General features: G+C 32.7%; 2 protein-coding genes across 2 annotated transcripts; one reads left to right on the top strand and one right to left on the bottom strand.

Annotated features, from left to right (window-relative positions):
• LOC109337419 (SUPPRESSOR OF GAMMA RESPONSE 1) lies at positions 1,760–6,477 on the bottom strand. Its single transcript, XM_019574402.1, has 6 exons — positions 6,332–6,477; positions 5,190–5,331; positions 4,073–4,259; positions 3,460–3,989; positions 2,247–2,630; positions 1,760–2,145 (listed from the first exon to the last, which is right to left on the bottom strand). Exons 1-6 carry the CDS (start codon positions 6,337–6,339, stop codon positions 2,092–2,094), a joined length of 1,305 nt encoding a protein of 434 aa, XP_019429947.1. The 5' UTR covers positions 6,340–6,477; the 3' UTR covers positions 1,760–2,091.
• Positions 12,556–19,428, top strand: LOC109337412 (transcriptional repressor ILP1-like). Its single transcript, XM_019574391.1, has 7 exons — positions 12,556–13,783; positions 14,934–15,101; positions 16,667–17,292; positions 17,365–17,409; positions 17,625–17,907; positions 18,105–18,394; positions 18,783–19,428. The coding sequence occupies exons 1-7, from the start codon at positions 12,629–12,631 to the stop codon at positions 18,964–18,966; spliced, it is 2,751 nt and encodes a 916-aa protein (XP_019429936.1). The 5' UTR covers positions 12,556–12,628; the 3' UTR covers positions 18,967–19,428.

Here is a 19,986-nt window from a genome sequence, read left to right as displayed (position 1 = left end):
CTTTCCTTCCATATTACCCAAAAATTGTGTTTGAGACAATATTTTCTAGAACATTTCTATAGCCTCTTACTAAATCATCCTACTCATGAAAAAGTGATATATGTTACTTGTAAACCAATCGTTAATAAATAAAATATCTTATTGTGACACTTGTCATATTCTCGTGGGTAGGAGAATAAATAGGAGAATATATCAATTTCCTATTTTTTATTATATGTTGCCCTCTATAGGAATTATACCATGAGATTGTTAGTTCATAAAAATATATATTACAAGACTTATTATTTTTTTAGTATAATCATTAAGTTGATTTTTATGCTATAAAATCCCAAACCATTGTGATATCCACAATTATTGTCATATTCATCATCAGACATTATTGTGAGTGGATTACATGCAACTAATCACAGCGTATGCAATCATGTTATGGGGCTGAGTCACCAATTATCATGATACCAAAAAAGGTGCTAAATATAAAGGGTAAGCACTCTATGAAGCTCATATTAAAACTTATAGTTAAAAAAAAAAACAACTTAGTGTAACATGTTCAAACTCAATTTACATTAATATATGAAGTTCATATACTGTAATTAATTTAATAATATAATTAAAGGTAAGTTAAAAAAATTTGTGTGTGGATTTTTATAGAATATTATTATAGGGACAAAAGGTTTGCGGGATGGGGATAGGATTCTCATTTTCCCCTTAGATTACCTTATACTATGATTTTCTCTCTCTTTATGGTTAGTTTGGGAGTTGGATTTTGGAGGGAATGAAGGAAAATAAAAGGTTTGGGAGCCATGAAATACACTTATGAGATAACTCTTAAGTCTTTTATTTCTCTTTCTTCCTCTCCAAAATCCAACTCCCCATAGTGATGCTAAAACACAAATATAAATTATCGTCAACCAAGACAAATCTTTTTATTATGTATGAAGTAGGCAATATAGACATATTATTGAGGATTTTATTCCTTTCATGTGTATAAAAATAGTTGATTGATAGTGATAAAACTCACTTCCATATCTATACGATTGGGGATTAATCAATATATGGTAGTGACCTACCTTGATATGTCCAACAACACAAACTTTTACAATACTATTTTAGAGGCAGATATTGTGTTTTTTCTTATCTTTTTCCGTTAACCAGAGATTCATTTGTTTAGGTCAAAAGTTAGAGCTTTGAAGCTCATTTTTTATTAGAGACAAATTACCAAAGCCAAGAATTAGTTTTTGGTCCCGCCTAACCGGTTTCTCTGCAAGAGTGAAATTTGTATTGACAGGCACAACCAATTATAATCTTAAGATAATTTTATAACAACTTTTGTTGTCTTTTTAAATTATTATCTTAATAATTGTTCCAAGTTCAATTATACTACTAATTACCTATTAGTTAATAATTTAATCAGCTTAATATATCCAACAAACATGACTTCTCCAAATTTATGTAAATATTTCAAAATTCTAGCATTTGATAAGAATAAAATTATTATATGTCCTTAGGGTATAAAACTATAAATAGTATAAAAAAAGATAGAGCATATTTGTTTCCACCTAGGTGGAACCAAAAAGAATAGAACAAGACACTCTATCTTATTGCGTCAACCAGTTATGTTTGTGTACCAAAAACTACCTAGAAGTTCTCATAACACAACAAATTTGATCCAATGCATTTGGCTATAGTGGCATTATATCCAATTACATATAGTAATATAAATCCACCTCTATTACTTCAGAGCAAGTTGTGTGCCTATAAATGCAGAAGTCAGGTTCACATTCAATATTGAAAGAACCTAAAGTATAATTCCAGTACAGTTGATCAAAGTACCAATCTTGATCAAAATAACAAGCCAAAAGAAAGTAACAAACTACTAAGGAAGGGGTAACATGTCAAAGGAAAGTACAATTACATCACAGTTGATCGAAGTTTCAACCCAAGTTCAACGCCTTACAATACAGCATAATTTGCGATGCGAAGCAAAGAAAAGAACAATACTTCAAGTTTACCCCATAATTTAACAAGACCTCTTATCAACATAATGTAGTTGCAGAATATCTGTCTCCAATTTGAGATGATGAACCATTCAGTTTATATTGCCTTGCTGCCACCCCAGGCGATAAAGCTGTCCTGTGAACCAAATTCCTATGAAAACACAAAAACGTGTTATCGTTCAAGAAATTTCAGTTGCTGTGACAATAAAATGAATACTTTGTAATCCAAAATCGATTAGAACACAGGAATACCAGCTGACTTAGTCGAAATTCTGAAGGTGTGTCATCGGTATTTGCAACGTCAAGGGCAAGACTTTGGCACTCTTCAATATCCTTCTTCAGATAGTCTGGTCCTAGATGAGCATAAATAGAGAGACCAGGTTGGTCCTTATGTTCTCCGTTTTTCCCATCCCTAGTAGGAGACTGGCTTTGAAGGAGATCATCACACATGGACAATGCTTCGACGAGTTGTTGCGAACTCAACAGATTCTGTGACTCACTGTCCCACCATTTTTGGCCATCATCAGCATTATTTTCATCATTATCCATCCCTTTGTTATGTTCAGTTTCCACAGTAGAGACATCAGTTTTTTCAAGCCCTTCACAGTCAGTTATAATTTCATCCAAACACTCCATCTGAGAAGGAATTGAACAATTCAGTGCAGAAGACAAAAATAGGTCAGCAGTTATCAACTTCAGTAAGTGCTATTTTCAAATTTCATTAACCTATATCATCACAAGTAGTACATAATAAAAGTAACATCATACCACATCATCAGTAATTAGAAGTGCAGCTAAGTGGCTTAGTTACAGTTAGAATATATGAAAGTATATCAGAATATCTTAAATTATCTTATAGAGAGTATCTATAGATATTTAGATATAGAGGAAAATATCTCATTATGATTATTATATCTTAGATTTGTTTAGAGCATCTTAGAAGATCTCTTAGGGTTGATATTATTTTATCTTTTATGATTTGTTTCTGTATTTAATTAGGAGTCTAATATTAGTATAAATAGGGGTTAGTATTATGTTTTTTGTATCACATTATAATCACATCAACATTCACAATAATATCAATACAATTTACCACTTTGAGCATTCCTTTTTTCCTTCCATATCTAAATCCTAATTCCAACAATTAGATTCTAGGATTAATAATCTCATGTTAGTACGCTAGCATATTAAATGTATAATATGCAGGATTTCGTATTGTTGGCTCAATTTGTTGGTCAAATAATAGGATTACTAACATCAAATGATAATGTTAGTAACTTAGTATGCTAGTGTACTAACTATATAATAGAGTCTCATATTTTTTGTCTGAAATTGTTGTTCAAATCATGGGATTGCATTAAGTAACCAAAGAAAAAACAAACACTATGGAAATGTTCGTGTAAGGGCGACAAAAAGAAACAGGTTTTGATACTGCAAATGTCTAACTTACTGTGAGAGTTTTTACCTGAGGCATGAGATGTGTTCCTTGTCCTAGGTCTACATCTGAACAAGAACTTCCGTTACAGGAAGGGTTAGGAATCGCAGATTTCGGAGTGACTAGGTCCACATCTGAACATGGTCCTTCGTTACAGGGAGGGACAGGAGTCAAAGATTTGGGAGTGATTGGGTCCACGTTCAAAATTGTTGCTTCACTGGTTTCAGAAATATCCTCATCATCTTTATCACCCAATTTGTCTTGCTGATAAAACACTTTAGAGATAACATACTCCCCATCCTTTTCATCCTGCTCCGTTCCTAGGTGGTACTGATGTGTAACCCAATTAGTTTTACCTGTTTTGCTCGCATACAGAACCATAATCTTTTTATATCCTTTCGTAACACCGTTCCATTTGATTTGTTTAGTTTTTCCAGTCTTGTGCCAGCGAAGATCACCAGAATCACAACCTTGTATTTTTCTACGCTTTCGGTTCCCAGTATTATAAGCCTTGATTGCTCGATGGAAGAAGTGGGAAATACTTCCATCTTGCTTAACACCTAAATTGTTATTGTAGCTCATCATATTGAATGAATGAAAATTAATCAAGATTACGAAATAGAATAAAACTCATGCTACCAACCAGGTAAGTTTTTAGGATGAGTGGAACAGATTCCATCAGCCCCTTCAATAGTAGTAATAAATTCATCAATGAAAGGATGAGGTTTCGAATTCCCTTCACTAACTTTTGCAATCAAATGCCAAATGATCTCCTGATCAGATGGATCGAATTTCACCCCTTTCGGTAAGCCAGGCCACTCTTGCGCTACCTAACAACACAAAAGTCTTGAATGTCAAAACATTCTATTAAGTGCTATACTATTAAGGGATATGGTAAAACATCTTAAACTTCATTATGCCTTACCCTGAGAATTCAAAGATGCTACAAGCAACACTTTTAAAAGAACAAAAGAAAACACATTGATAACAAAGAGTTGTTAGAACATTCATCTTCACATGCACGTTCATACCAGGAAAGATCTTTCTGGTACCAACCAAAATATGAACAGAAAATGTACAATTTCTCATAAAAGCAATCAAGAAGGCATTCGATATGAAGTTGAAAATAGCAGCAGACTAGCAAATCATATACCTAAAAGGTTCATGATAAGTAATTCTCCTGTTGTTAATCGCTATGAAATAAAGATTTAGACAAAAAGTCCGAAAACGAAAGTAAACATTAAACTAACAGCAACTGACTCATAATACATTGAATCACAAACTAGCATATCAAACAATGTTACTAACTCATAAAAACAAGCACAACTGGTGACAGTGCATTTCTAAGATGTAGTTTAATACTAAAATTCTTATACACCTAAAATTCACTTTTAGTTCAGTTAAGCTTCAAACCTTGTCCCACTTGGGTGCAGGTTATTGTAGCTTCAACAAAGGACTAAGTGCAAAAGCTTCCCATTTCTTATCCAATATCAATATCTGATTTTAATGAAGCATCACAAAATAGCAGCAAGACTTGCATGCTTAAGATGAAAAGTACTTGTAGCTATTTCCATTTGGGTAAATGTGTCACTAACTAGAGATGCATGAGGTTGAGACTTGAGAGTGAACTTATACTATGAATGGACCTCATAAATAAAGTTAAATGCAACTTCAACTGGCAAATAGAAGTTCTGGCGAAAACTATTCAGAATCATGGATAGATAAGTTCATTAAAAAAAGAAGAAAATGGTAACACATACATCACTGTTGTCAATAGCATGTTGACAATTTGGGCAAGCCTTAGTAGGATTGCTTTTGAATACAACTTTCTCAGGATCACATGCACCTGAAGCACTCTTTATTTTCGTTGCAATTCTACTTTTGTCCACCAACCATGATGGTCTGCATAAGCAAAAAGAGATACAGAGTTCTAAAAGTATATGACCATGTACATTTTTTAGTCAACACAAAATAAATGGCACCAATCAGACGGTCTACATAAAATAGATTCAAATGATAAAGAGTCTATATTGCAAGCAACAAATAATGAGTCAAAACGAAAGTTGGAATTGGTAAAATAGTGAATCGACAGAGTCATCTTAGCCGATGAAGATGGCTTACAAACTCAGGAAGACAACAAAAGTAAGGTTTTATTACTCGGCTTGGACTCATAACTCCACTGTCAAAATTTAGGCATATGATCAATATCTATTGGACTAGCCTTTCCGTTTAAAGTTGGAAAATACATAAAAAGCTCAAGCCAAAGTAAACTACATGACTGTTACCAAGTTGTTATCAAAACAAGCACATCATTATTATGTTGCATCTTGTCATGAAGTGTAACATCAAGTAGACAAAGAATACAGGTAATAAAAATCTGAAGTTTTAACAGTAGACATTATCCGACCAAAATAATAGTGATAATGATGATGATGCTAACAAATATTAATGATGATATAATAATAAAAACATAAAAGCTTGCATTTTTAAATGCAAGTAGCTAAAACCCCATCATAAAACACTGAAAAACTCAGCGACGAACCAACCCAACTTAGAAATTTCATCAAAATTCATAAAAATTATATTTTTCACATTAAACTAGACAACCTCGTTGACGAACTTTTACTTTTCTTACAATCACAGATCAATGAACATCACATAGATGAACCACCCAAATTTAGAAACCTCACTAAAACACTAAAAAGCTATAATTTTCACACAAAACATGCTAACCCCACATAGAACACAGAAACTAAAGTGGCAAACAAAGCACGACCACAAGAGGGTGCTTCATCGATGAACACAAATTGTAGAACAGTTTCTAGAAACAATGTTCAGTGTGAAACCAAGTGAAAAACAAGGTTTGATCATCGATTACAGTATATGAGAGAAGGAAAGAAACCTAGCCATTGAGAGAGTAATTGTTGATGATTCAAAATAAAGTAAGAGATTCAAGACGTTGATTTTATGCTTTCCTAGGATCTTGTCTCTTTCAATCTTCTCTCCTGTATCTGGGAAACTTCCACTGATGCAAACAAAAAAAACAGGGTTAGTGCTTCAATTTTGTTCTTCGTTTTTATTTATAATATTATATTATTATATGACTTTCAAATTTTGAAAGTGTGTAGTTTTGTTTTCATGAAGCTTGAAAGTTGTTTACTGTGTTTTGTCTACTAAATATAAATGAAATAAAAAAGAAGCATTAAATTAATCTAAATGGTAAGGAATGTTTACTGTGTTTTGACTTTTCATATATCCTTCTCCCACTGATAAGAGATATGATGTTAATTTCATTCTTTGTTTGAATCCAATGAAAGTGAAGAAAAAAAAGGAATATTTGTCGATTTAATTCTTTGTTAAGACAAAGAGAAAAATGAAAAACAGAAAATAATAGAAGTAATTTCTTTTAAGAGATTTTTTATAATTATTATATATTTAAAATTTTAAATATTTAAATATAACCCAGGTAATTGTTGCTTTGCCATGTCATTTATAGTTTGAGAAAAAAAATATACACTGACATTGTAAGAACTTTTTACATTGTAAATGCATCATTTATTATCTATTTTATATTAGATTGACTCTTCATAAAAAAAGGTAATCAAAATAAAGGATGAATGATCATTCATTATGTATACATGTTTACACTATTTGTGCATAAATATTACACTCTTATATTTTTTATTATACCAAAAAATATATAAATTTCATATAAAACATGGTTTTAATATTATACACTCACAGTGTAAGTGTTTCTTACACTGTCATCAAATTATCTACCGTTGATTTATTTATCATCATTGACTCTCAAATAAATGTAATACAAATTAATGGTAGATGATTTATTGACAGTGTAAAAAACTTTACTGCTTTATTTGATTGATAAGAGAAAATAAGAAGAGAGAAAGATGTAAGAAAGAAAGAAAGAGGTGAGAAAGAGAACAAATAGAGTAGATTTTTATGATGTTTTGTATAAGAGAAGAATGAGAGAAAATGAATAGAAAAATATATTTTCTTCTCTTTTTCTTTTGTTTGGTTGATTAGAAGATGAGAAGATAGAGATAATATTATGATTCAAATGACAAAAATGTCCCTAAAATAAAAAGAAGGAAGAGAAAATTGTTGTTTTATTATTTATTAAAAATAAATGTTATAATTTTAAATTATATATGTTGTTATATATTTTATTATAATAACAATTAACTTTTTTTAATTGATATTTTTTTATATTAAAAAAAGACCTACGTATATTAATACTATTTAAAACCAATAAACAGAGAAAATAAATAAAATTGAAGGATATTTTTGAGATTTCAACAAAAAAAAGTTCACCATCTCTTCCCTTTCTCTCCAAAGTAGGAGAAAATGCATTTATGGTGGGTTCCACCCACTTTTTCTTCTCTTCCTTCTTTCTCTCTTTTCATCCAAATGAGAGAAAGATTTATTTTCTCTTCATTCTCTCTCTTACCATTTTCTCTCCACTCTATTTCACCTCAAACAAAGAGATGCTACACTCTCAATGCACACATTTTAATCTCATAAAACTATATTATAATACTCCTTATTTGTTTGATAATAAGGGTGTTCGGAAGGGGTGGATAACTTCTGTCCCAAAAATTGTATCATTATATGTGATATTGTTTGTGATTGGTCAGAAAAATATTTAATTATTAATTTTTTAACTTCAATACATTTTTAACCAATCACAAGTAGCGAGACAACATATGTACTCTCATTTAGATGCGGTTTGGATCGGGTTTTTAGGCAAAAGATCATCTGATCCAAACACATAATCAACGTGAAGTCCAGTTTGATTTGTGTTGCATTAAGATTTCCGATCTGATCCATATTATATAATAATTTTATTGGGTTTGGATCGGTTTTTTATATTAAAGATTAACATCGCAAATACACTCCAAAACTCATAAAATGACTAATACACTTTAAAATATTAAGTGCAATTCAGAAGAAAAAGAAACAATATGTTTAACAAATAACACCAACAAAGTAGAAGCAAAAAAGAGTGTTCAATAAGAGCAAAACAATATCAAAAAATAATGTTCAACAACAACAAAACAAGAGCAAAAAATATAGTTTATTGTTTAGCAATAGCAAATCAACATAAAGTGATAACAGAAACAACATGAGCAACAACAAATTTGCATTACTTTGACATGGTCTGGATCAGTATGGATCCTAAAATTGAAACCAAAAACTGAATAAGATCAATTAGTTTTTAAAAAATAAATCTAACGCAATCCAAACACATTTGATTTTTTGTGATTTCAGTCTATTTTGAATCAGTTTTCGTTTTTAATTTTGGACCAATATGGATTTGAACATCCATATTTGATAGTATAATAATGTATAACATAACTAGATAAAAAAGAAAATGATATGAGTTTGATAAACTTTTATTCCACGAAATATGAAATGTTCATCCAATAGTATTATTATATATTGTGTCAGCTCATTGTTGGACGGGTAAAAGATGTCGTCCATAATTATGAGTCTTTAACTTTTGGGTTGGCCCATTTTTAGAGTACTTTTTTTTTGTTAAACCATTAATCACTTGGAGTTTCATTGAAGATTTTTCCAAAAGTGCAAAATCGAAGTTTCAATGAAAAAATGAAATATCATTGAAACTTGTAGCCAATTAAAAAAACTAATTGAAGCATCCATACTAGTCACCCTAACTAGTCATTGTCCTTCGAATTAACGTGTGATATAAGAGATGTTATTATCAGGCCAGTATTACTACTAGGCATGGAAGGTTTTCTTAAATAAGATAAGTATAGATAGAATATAACAGTCTCAATTAATTATCTTTGGCATGTTTAAATGTGTGACCCAATCTTGGTTTGTAGACCTATCTTTAAAGATGTAATCAAACCTGCTTTAAAATAGATTTATTTAATAATAAAAATTAAATTATACTAATTTTATTAAAATATATAATATAATTAAATAGATCAACTTGTTAGGTTGAATATGTCTTTTAGATGATCTAAAGTCTAACATATTAAGCTAAATAGACTGTTTAAAAAGCTTGAATCTGATCTGTTTATGAAAAATCACAATATCACATACTTATAGTACAATCATATGTATTCATTCCTTAGTCTCATGATTAAGAAACTAATCATTTTCAACATGTATAACTATCATTACTAACACGTGTTACTCGTAGTAATCAAACATTTAATATTTGATATAGTATGATACTTGACGATCCAATCAAAATATATTTAATTAAACAATGATAACATACTTTGTTAATAAAAATGTTATGGAATGATACCTCTTATGAATTCTATGTATTTGATTGTTGATGTATAATTGTTGACGAATGAGATAGTATTGAACTTGTTAGATTAAATAAAGAATTAATTGTTATGAACAAAAGTTTAGAATATAATGTAAAATTAGTTGTAGAATATTTATTAGAGATTTTGGATAACTTCTTTATAAATTACATTTGTTGTTGTGTTTAGTGGTTGATCATCCTTATCATGTATTAATATCTTGAATCCATTTTTGCTTTGAACTCTTAAAATAACTACATACAATAGATCACAATTGGTCTAGATAAATATATCTCACTTTCTGATGATTGACCTTGAGATTTATTGATTGTCATAGCACAAGAAACAATTATAGGGAAATATCTTTTGATAAGCTTGAAAGTTCATGAAGATTGAGATGGAGACATTGACATCGGAGAAATATATATGATATTTCCAATGTTTTTCCTAACGTTATATTTGCTTCAAGTACATGATTTGTCATTTCAATGACAACAAATCTTGTATCATTACATAATCCTTCAGACTAGTCTAAATTCCTTAATAGTTGAAGTTTTGACTTTCAACTTCATTTTATGATTGGAAAGACTGGAGGTTGTAAGCGAGTTTAGAAATCCAGGAGTTAGTATGTTGAATGCTTCACTTTCATTAGCATCAGACATATCAACTAAATCTGAACTCGAGTATTCATTTTTCTCACCTATAATTATACATTATAATATTTATTAGTATAAGTTTAATAAATCTATTATGTCGAACATAATGAAAATTTAAAGACAACTAGATAAAATTTACTTGGAATTTTACTAAGAATATATTTATTGATTTGATCAACAATCTCAATTGTTGACACAAATATTGCTCTATTATTGTAGAAATTGTTTATCTTTGTAGTGGTGTTGTAGGTTTGGGTAGGTACTATATGTTGTGACATCAATTGGCTTGTCAAAATCCATAATTAAAAGTTCTTATGGATTATCAACTTTAGCACACCCGTCATTAGGCTTGGATAATTTTGCATCTTCCACCTTTAGTATCCATTTAGAGAATTGTTTGGTTTATGTTGCATTATCATGATTTTTTAGACGCATGTTCTTTGTAAGAGTTAAAATTGTACATTGATATCAAAGATAAGATACATTAAATGTTGCATGTACAATATTTGAACGACATCCTCTTGGAACTAATGGCAAGATTTGTTTGAAATCACCTCAAAAAACTACATCCTTTCCTCTGAACAAAATTGAGTCATTTGTTGTTGTACCCATTATGTCTCCAATATTTTTATCAAGTGTCTCAAAGCAAAACTTATGTGTTATTGAAGCTTCATCCCGTATAATTAACTTTGCTTGTTTTAACAAGTATGCAAGTTTATACCCTTAATGAATGTTACAAACAGTATTGTCAAAAGTTGGTATATGTATTTTGAATTTATAGTGTGTTGTTCTACCTCAAGTAATAATAAATAAACTATATCACTTGAAGCCACAATTAGTGCGATGTTGGTTTAAGATCTCAATGCATATGTTATAGTCTGTCACATATGAGTTTTCCCACTTCCTTCATAACCATATAAGAAAAACATGCGACCGTATTAATGGTTATCAACTTGCATGATAATGTGATATATTTTAAATTACTCTTCTGCAAGATATGATATGAATATATAAAGATTAATGTTAATAGTAAATATAGATTAATAACCAATAAGAATTTAATACATACAAAACTAAGAAAATGGAAGTACATGTGAGAGAGTGGAAAAGAATATTGAACTTTTCCTTTCAATCATTTGTATCATGATTAAGTTCTTTATATATTAGTGTGTTGCCTAATTGACTTGTGGTATATCCATTTGGGTATGGATTGAAGGATAGTCTTTCAAAATTTTGCGATTTCCTTCAAGTAGTATTTAAATCTCCAATAAAATTAGATTTTGCAATTGTTCATCAATGAGTACCAACGCTACAAATTGTAAAACATCATGTATGATATAATATATTTACATTGAAGATATTTACAAACAATGAATTGTAATGTAATTATTGTATACCTTGATTATTAGAAATATTTATTTGATTGTAATGAATTTCATTAGATAACCACTATCATATTTCTTCCCAAACCTGATTTGGTCTATTCATAGAAGTTGATAAGAGCATTGTGATAAATAATTTCTTCAAATAGATTCCATAACCCCAATCCTTCACTTCTCTAGAGCTTCAATGTATTCTCTATCATTCTTAAGTAAGTCCATAACAAAACATACATCCTTGAATATTGAATATCTGAAACAATTCTAATTTCTTCATAACATGTTAGGCCCTTAACCATTGTCAACGTCAGCAACGGATCTAGAACATAGAGGCAGAGTATGCAATATACGTAAAAAATTAAAATAATAGATAATGATGAAAATATTAATGTCAAAAATACAAAATGTAAATATATTAAATCAAATAAATTACATATTTCATAATTAATCTCTACGTAATTTCACATTTTGAAATCGTGGATTCGTGGTAATATTATTGAGGACTTTTCGCTAAATATAAGTTATTAGGAAATCATTCAATTACGCAACCTATTTTTTACCATTTTTATAGTTGAAAAACATTCTACACTTGTATTGCTAACTTTAAAAGAATATAAACTAATAAGTACCTAATAAAGTTTATAACATTAGATCAATGTTGTTGGCACATTCAATTAACACAACTTAAAATAGTCATGAATATAAAATTTTCTACAAAAATAATAAATGAGTACCTCGCCTACTTTTAATTATAATATTCATTTTGCAGGTTGGGCTGAATAGGCCGATTGACCCGTTTTGCCATTATTACTGAATAATACCCACTACAACGACCACTCCCTCCTTTTCCAGCCCCACCATGTCCACCGCCAAATCACGCAACTTCCGCCGCCGCGGCGGAAACACCGACTCCACCGACAACGACACCAACGACACCACGTCAACAACCCTCCCCTCCAAACCCCCTTCCTCCTCCTCCTCCAAGCCAAAGAAGCCCCAAGCCCCTAAACTCCTCAGCTTCGCCGACGAAACAGAAACCCCTCCTCTCCGCACCTCCTCCTCCGCCAAACACCACCACCACCGCTCCTCCGCCACCACCTCTTCGAAACCCTCATCCTCTCACAAAATAACCACTCACAGAGACCGAATCTCACATTCTTCTTCTCCCTCCGTCCCTTCCAACGTTCAACCCCAAGCTGGATTCTACACAAAAGAAGCACTCCTCGAGCTTCAGAAGAATACTCGAACCTTAGTTACTAGCAGCACCACCTCTCGAATTTCTTCTGATTCCAAACCTAACTCCGAACCTGTCGTTGTTCTCAAAGGCCTCGTGAAACCCTCGCCCTCCGAACCGGAGGCTCGGGATTCAGATTCCGAAGAAGACGAGGCCAAATTAGGGTTTTCCAATGGGAAAGGGTTATCTGGTGGTTCTGGTTCGTTTTATCCAGATGAGGAGACGATTAAGGCTATCCGTGCTAAGCGGGAGCGGTTGCGCCAGGCAAGGCCGGTGGCGCCTGATTTCATCTCGTTGGATGGAGGAAGCAATCATGGTGCTGCTGAAGGGTTGAGTGACGAGGAGCCGGAATTTCGAGGGAGGATTGCAATGTTTGGGGATAAGATAGAAGGTGTGAAGAAGGGTGTTTTTGAGGATGTGGATGAGAGGAGGTTCAAGGGTAATGTTGCGCGCGACGATGATCGTGTGGATGATGATGGTGGTTTTAATGATGAAGATGAAGAGAAGTTGTGGGAAGAAGAACAGTTTCGGAAAGGGTTAGGGAAGAGAATGGATGAAGGGTCTGCTGCTAGGGCTGATGTTGTTCCTGTTATGCAAAGTGCACAACAGCATAGTTTTGTTGTTCCCACTGCATATAGTGCAGTTCAAAGTGCATCTGTGAGTCTCGGTGTTGGGGGAGTAATGGGAGCTGTGCCACAGTCTTCTTTCGATGTCATGCATATGTCTCAACAAGCTGAGGTCGCGAAAAAAGCTATGAAACAGAATATGAGTAGGCTTAAGGTATGCACTACTTCGTAGGGATAACGTCATTATCCCACATTATGTGCCAGGACCATGTCATGCATTTCTATGGTTTAAAAAATGCCATTTTTTATTGTTAACTATTATGTAGTTGAATTAATTGATAAGTTGGAGTGCATGGTATAAGGTTGTGGCAGACGTTTGTGGGACATATATAACCATTGCCTTTTCTGTTTGATAAATTTGTTTATATTTCAACAACTTAAGTAATTGTTTATGAAAGTGAAATATATGTCTATCCAATTTGTGTTTAGATGATTTTAAGATACTTATTTTTGCAAAACGATGTCCTACAACTTGATGTTGGGGTTGGAGTATTATAGTCTAAGAAGGAAGTAAGACATAAGCTGATAATTTAGGTTTGGGATAACGTTTCATAAGTGCTGACGCTTATATTAATTAAATTAAATTAAGTTACATTCTTTAAGTGTATCAGAACTTTGGCATCTATATATTGAATTGCTCCTTTTTCTTTCTGAAATTTGTACCATCTAGTATATTCTAGGTTAATTATGGAAGTCTTTCCATTATATCATACTGGGATCAGAATTTGCTAGATTGAGGGATCCCGGGCCGGGTGTCTGATGAATTCTGTTGTTAATTGCATCTGAAGGAAGATTACCGATAGACTTCCAACTTGTGTTCTGGGGGATGTAAAATATGAGAGTTGAAAGGAAAGGATGGCCATAGTTGTGAAGGGATCAATCGTACAGACTTCACAGTTCACAGAACATTTACTCTTTCAGACATGTTTTGGATTAATTGGGTTGAGTGGAGTCTCTCCCAGACATGTGTATGGATAGATAGTTACATTCTTATTTCATTAAGCTGTCTCAATATAGCTGTCGAAGTTGCATGGATCACATCTGTTGTCCCATAAAGTGTCACTTGCTGTGATTGGCCAGAAAAATATTTAATTATTAAAATTTTAACTTACATACATTTTTTTCAACCAATCACAACAAGTGACACATAGAGTGACACGCTTTTTGGGACAACAGATATACTCCCGGTAGTTGCGTTGGATATGGGAGTTGGTTTTGTGCATGAATCATGAAATGTTAAAGATTTCCCCTTGTTTGGATTGATATGTTTTAATTGCTTATCACTTTTGCTTTTTTGATGACAGGAATCTCATGGAAGAACAATGCAATTATTGAATCAAACTGATCAAAATTTGTCCACCTCCCTTTTGAATATTACTGATCTTGAAAGCTCTCTTGTGCTAGCTGATGAGAAATACAGGTTTATGCAAAAGCTCCAAAATTATGTCACAAATATATGCGACTTTTTACAGGTGATCAAATATTTTTGAGTTATTGTGTCTTCCAACTTAGTGTAATATAGATAAAGTGGAATTAGTTCCTCTACATCATCTCTTGTATCATTAATTTGTTTTTCTCTCTTCTTTACTACATTTCACTTTCTTTTACTGATGAGATAATTGAGGTATCTATGTTCTGGATATGCTTTATGGAGATATGCAGCCAATAATTTTGATGGTGTATTGGCTAGAGTGAAATAGTCATAGTTTGAAGAATTCTTCTTTCAGTCCTTAGATCTGTTATGCTACAGTATTGGATCTATCATCCTATGGCCTCACTTTGGTACTTAGCTCATATTCCTTTAAGTATAAATCCCTAATATATTTTCAAAGAGTTTGGAGGGTTTTAATGTGTTGGTAAGATTGTTTTTCTCATTATTTTGTTTCAGGGGGATATATTATCTTATTCCTCTCTTTGTATTTACTTCTCTCTAATAAAATATTTTGTCCAAAAGGACCCAAAAATTTAAAAAAGTAAAACAATGAGGCTGACATTTGTGAAATATGTATTAGTAGAGGACCCCTTATATGAATCAACTGGAAAGAAGTTAAAGTGGTATTTTTATGGTGTTTTATAAATATTGAATCAAAGGGAAAATCTTCATGCTTAAATGGTTGATAGTGTCCTTTGTTTTTTGTGTGGTGAATTTGGTACCCAAAATCTTCATCCTAAAGTCTTTTGACAATTAATTCCTGTACAGCTTTATGAAAACAATGATTTAACAACTAACACGATTCTTGCCTATGTCGGACGAAATGGAATATGACATTTCACTGCCATGTTATGAGATTAGACTTGGATTCCAGTTAACTATGAAATGATTTTTCTTGTTAGACTAATTTTTTGAGAAAGGAATGGAAGCTTCCATGGGAAGAACTGAATTTTCTTTTTCTTGAAACAAAGCATGTTAGTCCTTTTGCATGTCTGTCGAAGAAACAACACTAAAAAACCCATGAGCTGAGCATTATATGATGCCAGACTTGTTGAAAATTTTCCTTTTCAACCATATACACCAAAAAACGGTAAAAACAGAGACTGCCACAGAATTTGTGCATCATCATGTGATCCAAAACCTCTAAATTAGAAGACTGAGATTTAAATGAATAATTTTGTGGGGACATTCAGTATTTGCCTGTCCTGAAAGTCAGCAAATTTCTTATCAATTGATACTGTTCATTGCACCAAATCAAATCCATCCATTAAATATGCTTTCTTATTCTTTACATAACCTAGATCAAACCTCAAATTTTGTACTCTTTATAATATTGGCTATTAGAATATGATGGACTACCTAGCCAAGGCCTATGGCATGCAGAGAGCTTAAGAGCTGAAATGAACAAGCTGCTTAAAACTACTTGGAAAACTTGACACTTCTAATAAAGTCGAGGAATCTGTATCTTCTCGCTTCCTGATTCTTGAAACATAAACTTAATTGTTCATTTGTCATTCTCTGATGCCTTTATGTGGTCTATTATATTTATTATTCTGTCATTTGTTGATGCTATGACTAAGGCTATCCTGTGACTTCAACTTTCAGCATAAAGCTTCCTACATTGAAGAACTTGAAGAGCAGATGAAAAAACTTCATGAAGATCGTGCATCAGCCATTTCTGGAAGAAGAGAGACTAACAATGAAGATGAGATGATGGAGGTGGAAGCAGCTGTCAATGCTGCAGCAGCAGTTTTCAGCAGGAAAGGTAACAACAATTTGGAAGCAGCCAAAAGTGCAGCTGAGGATGCATTTACTGCTGTAAAAAAACAGAGAGATCTGCCAGTGAAGTTAGATGAATTTGGGAGAGATTTAAACCTTGAGGAACGGATGAAAATGAAAGTGAGGGCTAAGTCTCGTCAAAGCAAGAGGTCCAAGTCATTTGATTATAGTAAACTGGCATCCATGGAATTGGGTGATCATAAAGTAGAGGGTGAATCAAGCACTGATGAGAGTGATAGTGAAACCCAAGCATATCAGTCGCAACATGATTTGCTGTTGCAGGCTGCTGATGAGATTTTCAGCGATGCTTGTGAGGACTATGGTCAACTATCATTGGTTAAAAAAAGATTTGAAGAATGGAAAAAAGAGTATTTTACAAGCTATAATGATGCATATATTTCATTGAGTCTTCCACTGATCTTCTCTCCATATGCAAGATTGGAACTTCTGAGATGGGACCCTCTTCACAAGGGTTTGAGTGTTCCACTGATCTTCTCTCCATATGCAAAATTGAAACTTCTGAGATGGGACCCTCTTCACAAGGGTTTAGATTTTCAAGAGATGAAATGGTACTGAATTATTCATTTTATTACTTATTTTCCTAATATTATATTCATTTCTGAAACTTTTCAAAGGTATTCTTGGGTTTGTTTGACTTGTTTTTCTTAGCCACTTTACACCCGCTATATAGATGCAAGGCATATTGTGTGATTACCTTCTACCTTCCATGATTCCATCAATTTATAGTTTTATGTTGACCTTTTCTTTCTCTCCTTATATTCAGGTATAAATTGTTGTTCACTTATGGTTTGCCTGAAGACGGAAAAGATTTTGTTAATGATGATGGTGATGTTGACCTTGTCCCAAATTTGGTAGAAAAGGTTGCACTTCCTATTCTGCATTATGAAATTTCCCATTGCTGGGACATGCTTAGTCAACAAGAAACATCCAATGCAATTAATGCTACAAAATTGATCGTGCAACATTTGTCTCATGAAAGTGAAGCTCTTGCAGATCTGCTAGTTTCCATTCGAACACGACTGGCTGATGCTGTTGCTAAACTTACGGTATACCAAGAGAACCAACATTTACGGTTACTAGTTAGAATGCACATATTTTTGTGTTTTGTTTAATCTTAGAGGTCTAAATTGTGATACATAAGGGTATCTGTGTCATTCTTTTTCTGTCAATCGGTATGATGATTCTTGTTACTAAGAATTATTAAGTATTGGATCATAAAATTCTTATTCTGTCCTTTTTCCAGGTCCCAACGTGGAGTCCACCAATACTAGCTGCTGTTCCAGATGCTGCACGAGTTGCAGCATATCGATTTGGAGTTTCTGTTCGATTATTGAGAAATATATGCTTGTGGAAGGATATATTTGCAATGCCAGTGTTAGAGAAACTTGCTCTTGATGAGCTTTTATGTGGAAAAGTGCTACCTCACTTTAGAAGCATATCAGAAAATGTTCACGATGCAATAACAAGAACAGAACGGATTATCGCCTCCCTATCTGGTGTCTGGGCTGGCCCAAATGTCACAGGAGAAAGAAGGTAGGTTATATTTTGTTAAATTGTTGAGACATTGATAATTACATTTGTTTCTTTTGAAAATACATGGTAGTCATTCTTGACTCTTTTGAATCACTTCACTGTCAATTTCCATGCTAGAACTAGCTTAGGGCCAATTATGTTGTACAGGCAATAGGGGTGCTGGATTTTGGGCTTACCCTAGTGGGAATTTGAGAAGAGGGTGTTGGTTTAAGTTGTGGTAGCCACTTCCTTATTTTGAAGTTGCTTAGTGATTATGAAGTTATATAACAGCTCTGATACCATATATTTTATCTGATCGTATTATATATGCAGTGAGTGTGAGTATTACCTTCATTGCTTGTGTTATTATGTTTGTTTCAGCAATCTAATACATGTCCTCAATGTGTAGCCAAAAATTGCAGCCCCTGGTGACTTATGTGCTATCACTTGGAAGGATTCTAGAGAGAAGAAATGTGCCCGAGAGTGAAACAAGTAACCTAGCTCGTCGATTAAAGAAAATGCTCGTTGACCTCAATGATTATGATCATGCTAGGAACATGGCCAGAACCTTCCGTCTCAAGGAGGCATTGTGAGCTGAGCGGGAATTCATGTTTCATCATACCGGACTTTTGATATGTAAGGGAATCTGGCCCCAGGTTAATCCTTTTCAAGTTCGAATTTAGATAGCTTTTTGACCTTTAAACAAGTCTTCATCTGGAATATGCTTTTGGTTGCATTTTGACCTTAAAAAAAATCATGATGAGGCATCTTTCTCTCCCACAGTAGAGGTAAATATATGGACCTTATTGAGGACTTCAATTGGCCCTTGCGTTACCAAGTTGGGGAAGTTCCACCAGTAACCTAATGATGCATATTTTCTATCTCTGTGGGTGCAAAGGGAGTTATTTTTCTTTCTTTTGATCCTACTTTGCCACTTGTTTTTTACCATTGCTTATGCTGGGGTCATTAGAACAAATATGGTAAAAAATTCCATGCCCTGCTGTGATTATTTATAGGTTATATTTGATACTGAAATGAAAATCATGAATACTTTCAAGCCTCCAATCTAAGTTTCATTTTTTGTTAAATCGGAGTGGAGTTTGTGCTTAACAATGTGTATATATCTACTGATAGCACTCCTCTAAAGTAAGCTTTATTGTAAATTGGAGAAAGTGTGTATGTACCCTTGTTATGATCTTAACTAACTAAACCATAATTTTCGGTTTCTAGTTAATAATATTTTTGATTTGATGAAGTGCTATTTATGCTGTATGGAAGAGGGCCCATTCTATACATGTTTTTTTATATCGTATATGATTGGTATTAATAACTCCCACTGTTTTTATTACCTTAATGACGTGAGATATATGCAACTATGTAAGGATGAAAGAAAGCCCTAATTGCAACATTATGAGATATAGAAGCATGGAGCAAAATTGTCATACTAAAATATAAACTCTGAGCTAATTTCTCCAAAAATTGTGAACACGAGAGCATGTATTTAATACCAACAAATTAACCAAAAGAGTGAAAATTTGTACTTGGATAAAGGTTTTAATAACTACATAGCTAATGATGTGAGTCTTTTTAGAGATATTGATAAGTTTGTTATT

This window comes from Lupinus angustifolius, chromosome LG02 (genome assembly GCF_001865875.1).
Source record: "Lupinus angustifolius cultivar Tanjil chromosome LG02, LupAngTanjil_v1.0, whole genome shotgun sequence".
Lineage (NCBI taxonomy): Eukaryota > Viridiplantae > Streptophyta > Magnoliopsida > Fabales > Fabaceae > Lupinus > Lupinus angustifolius.
Note: the sequence above shows the minus strand (reverse complement) of the source record. Positions and strands in the feature narration are given on the sequence as shown.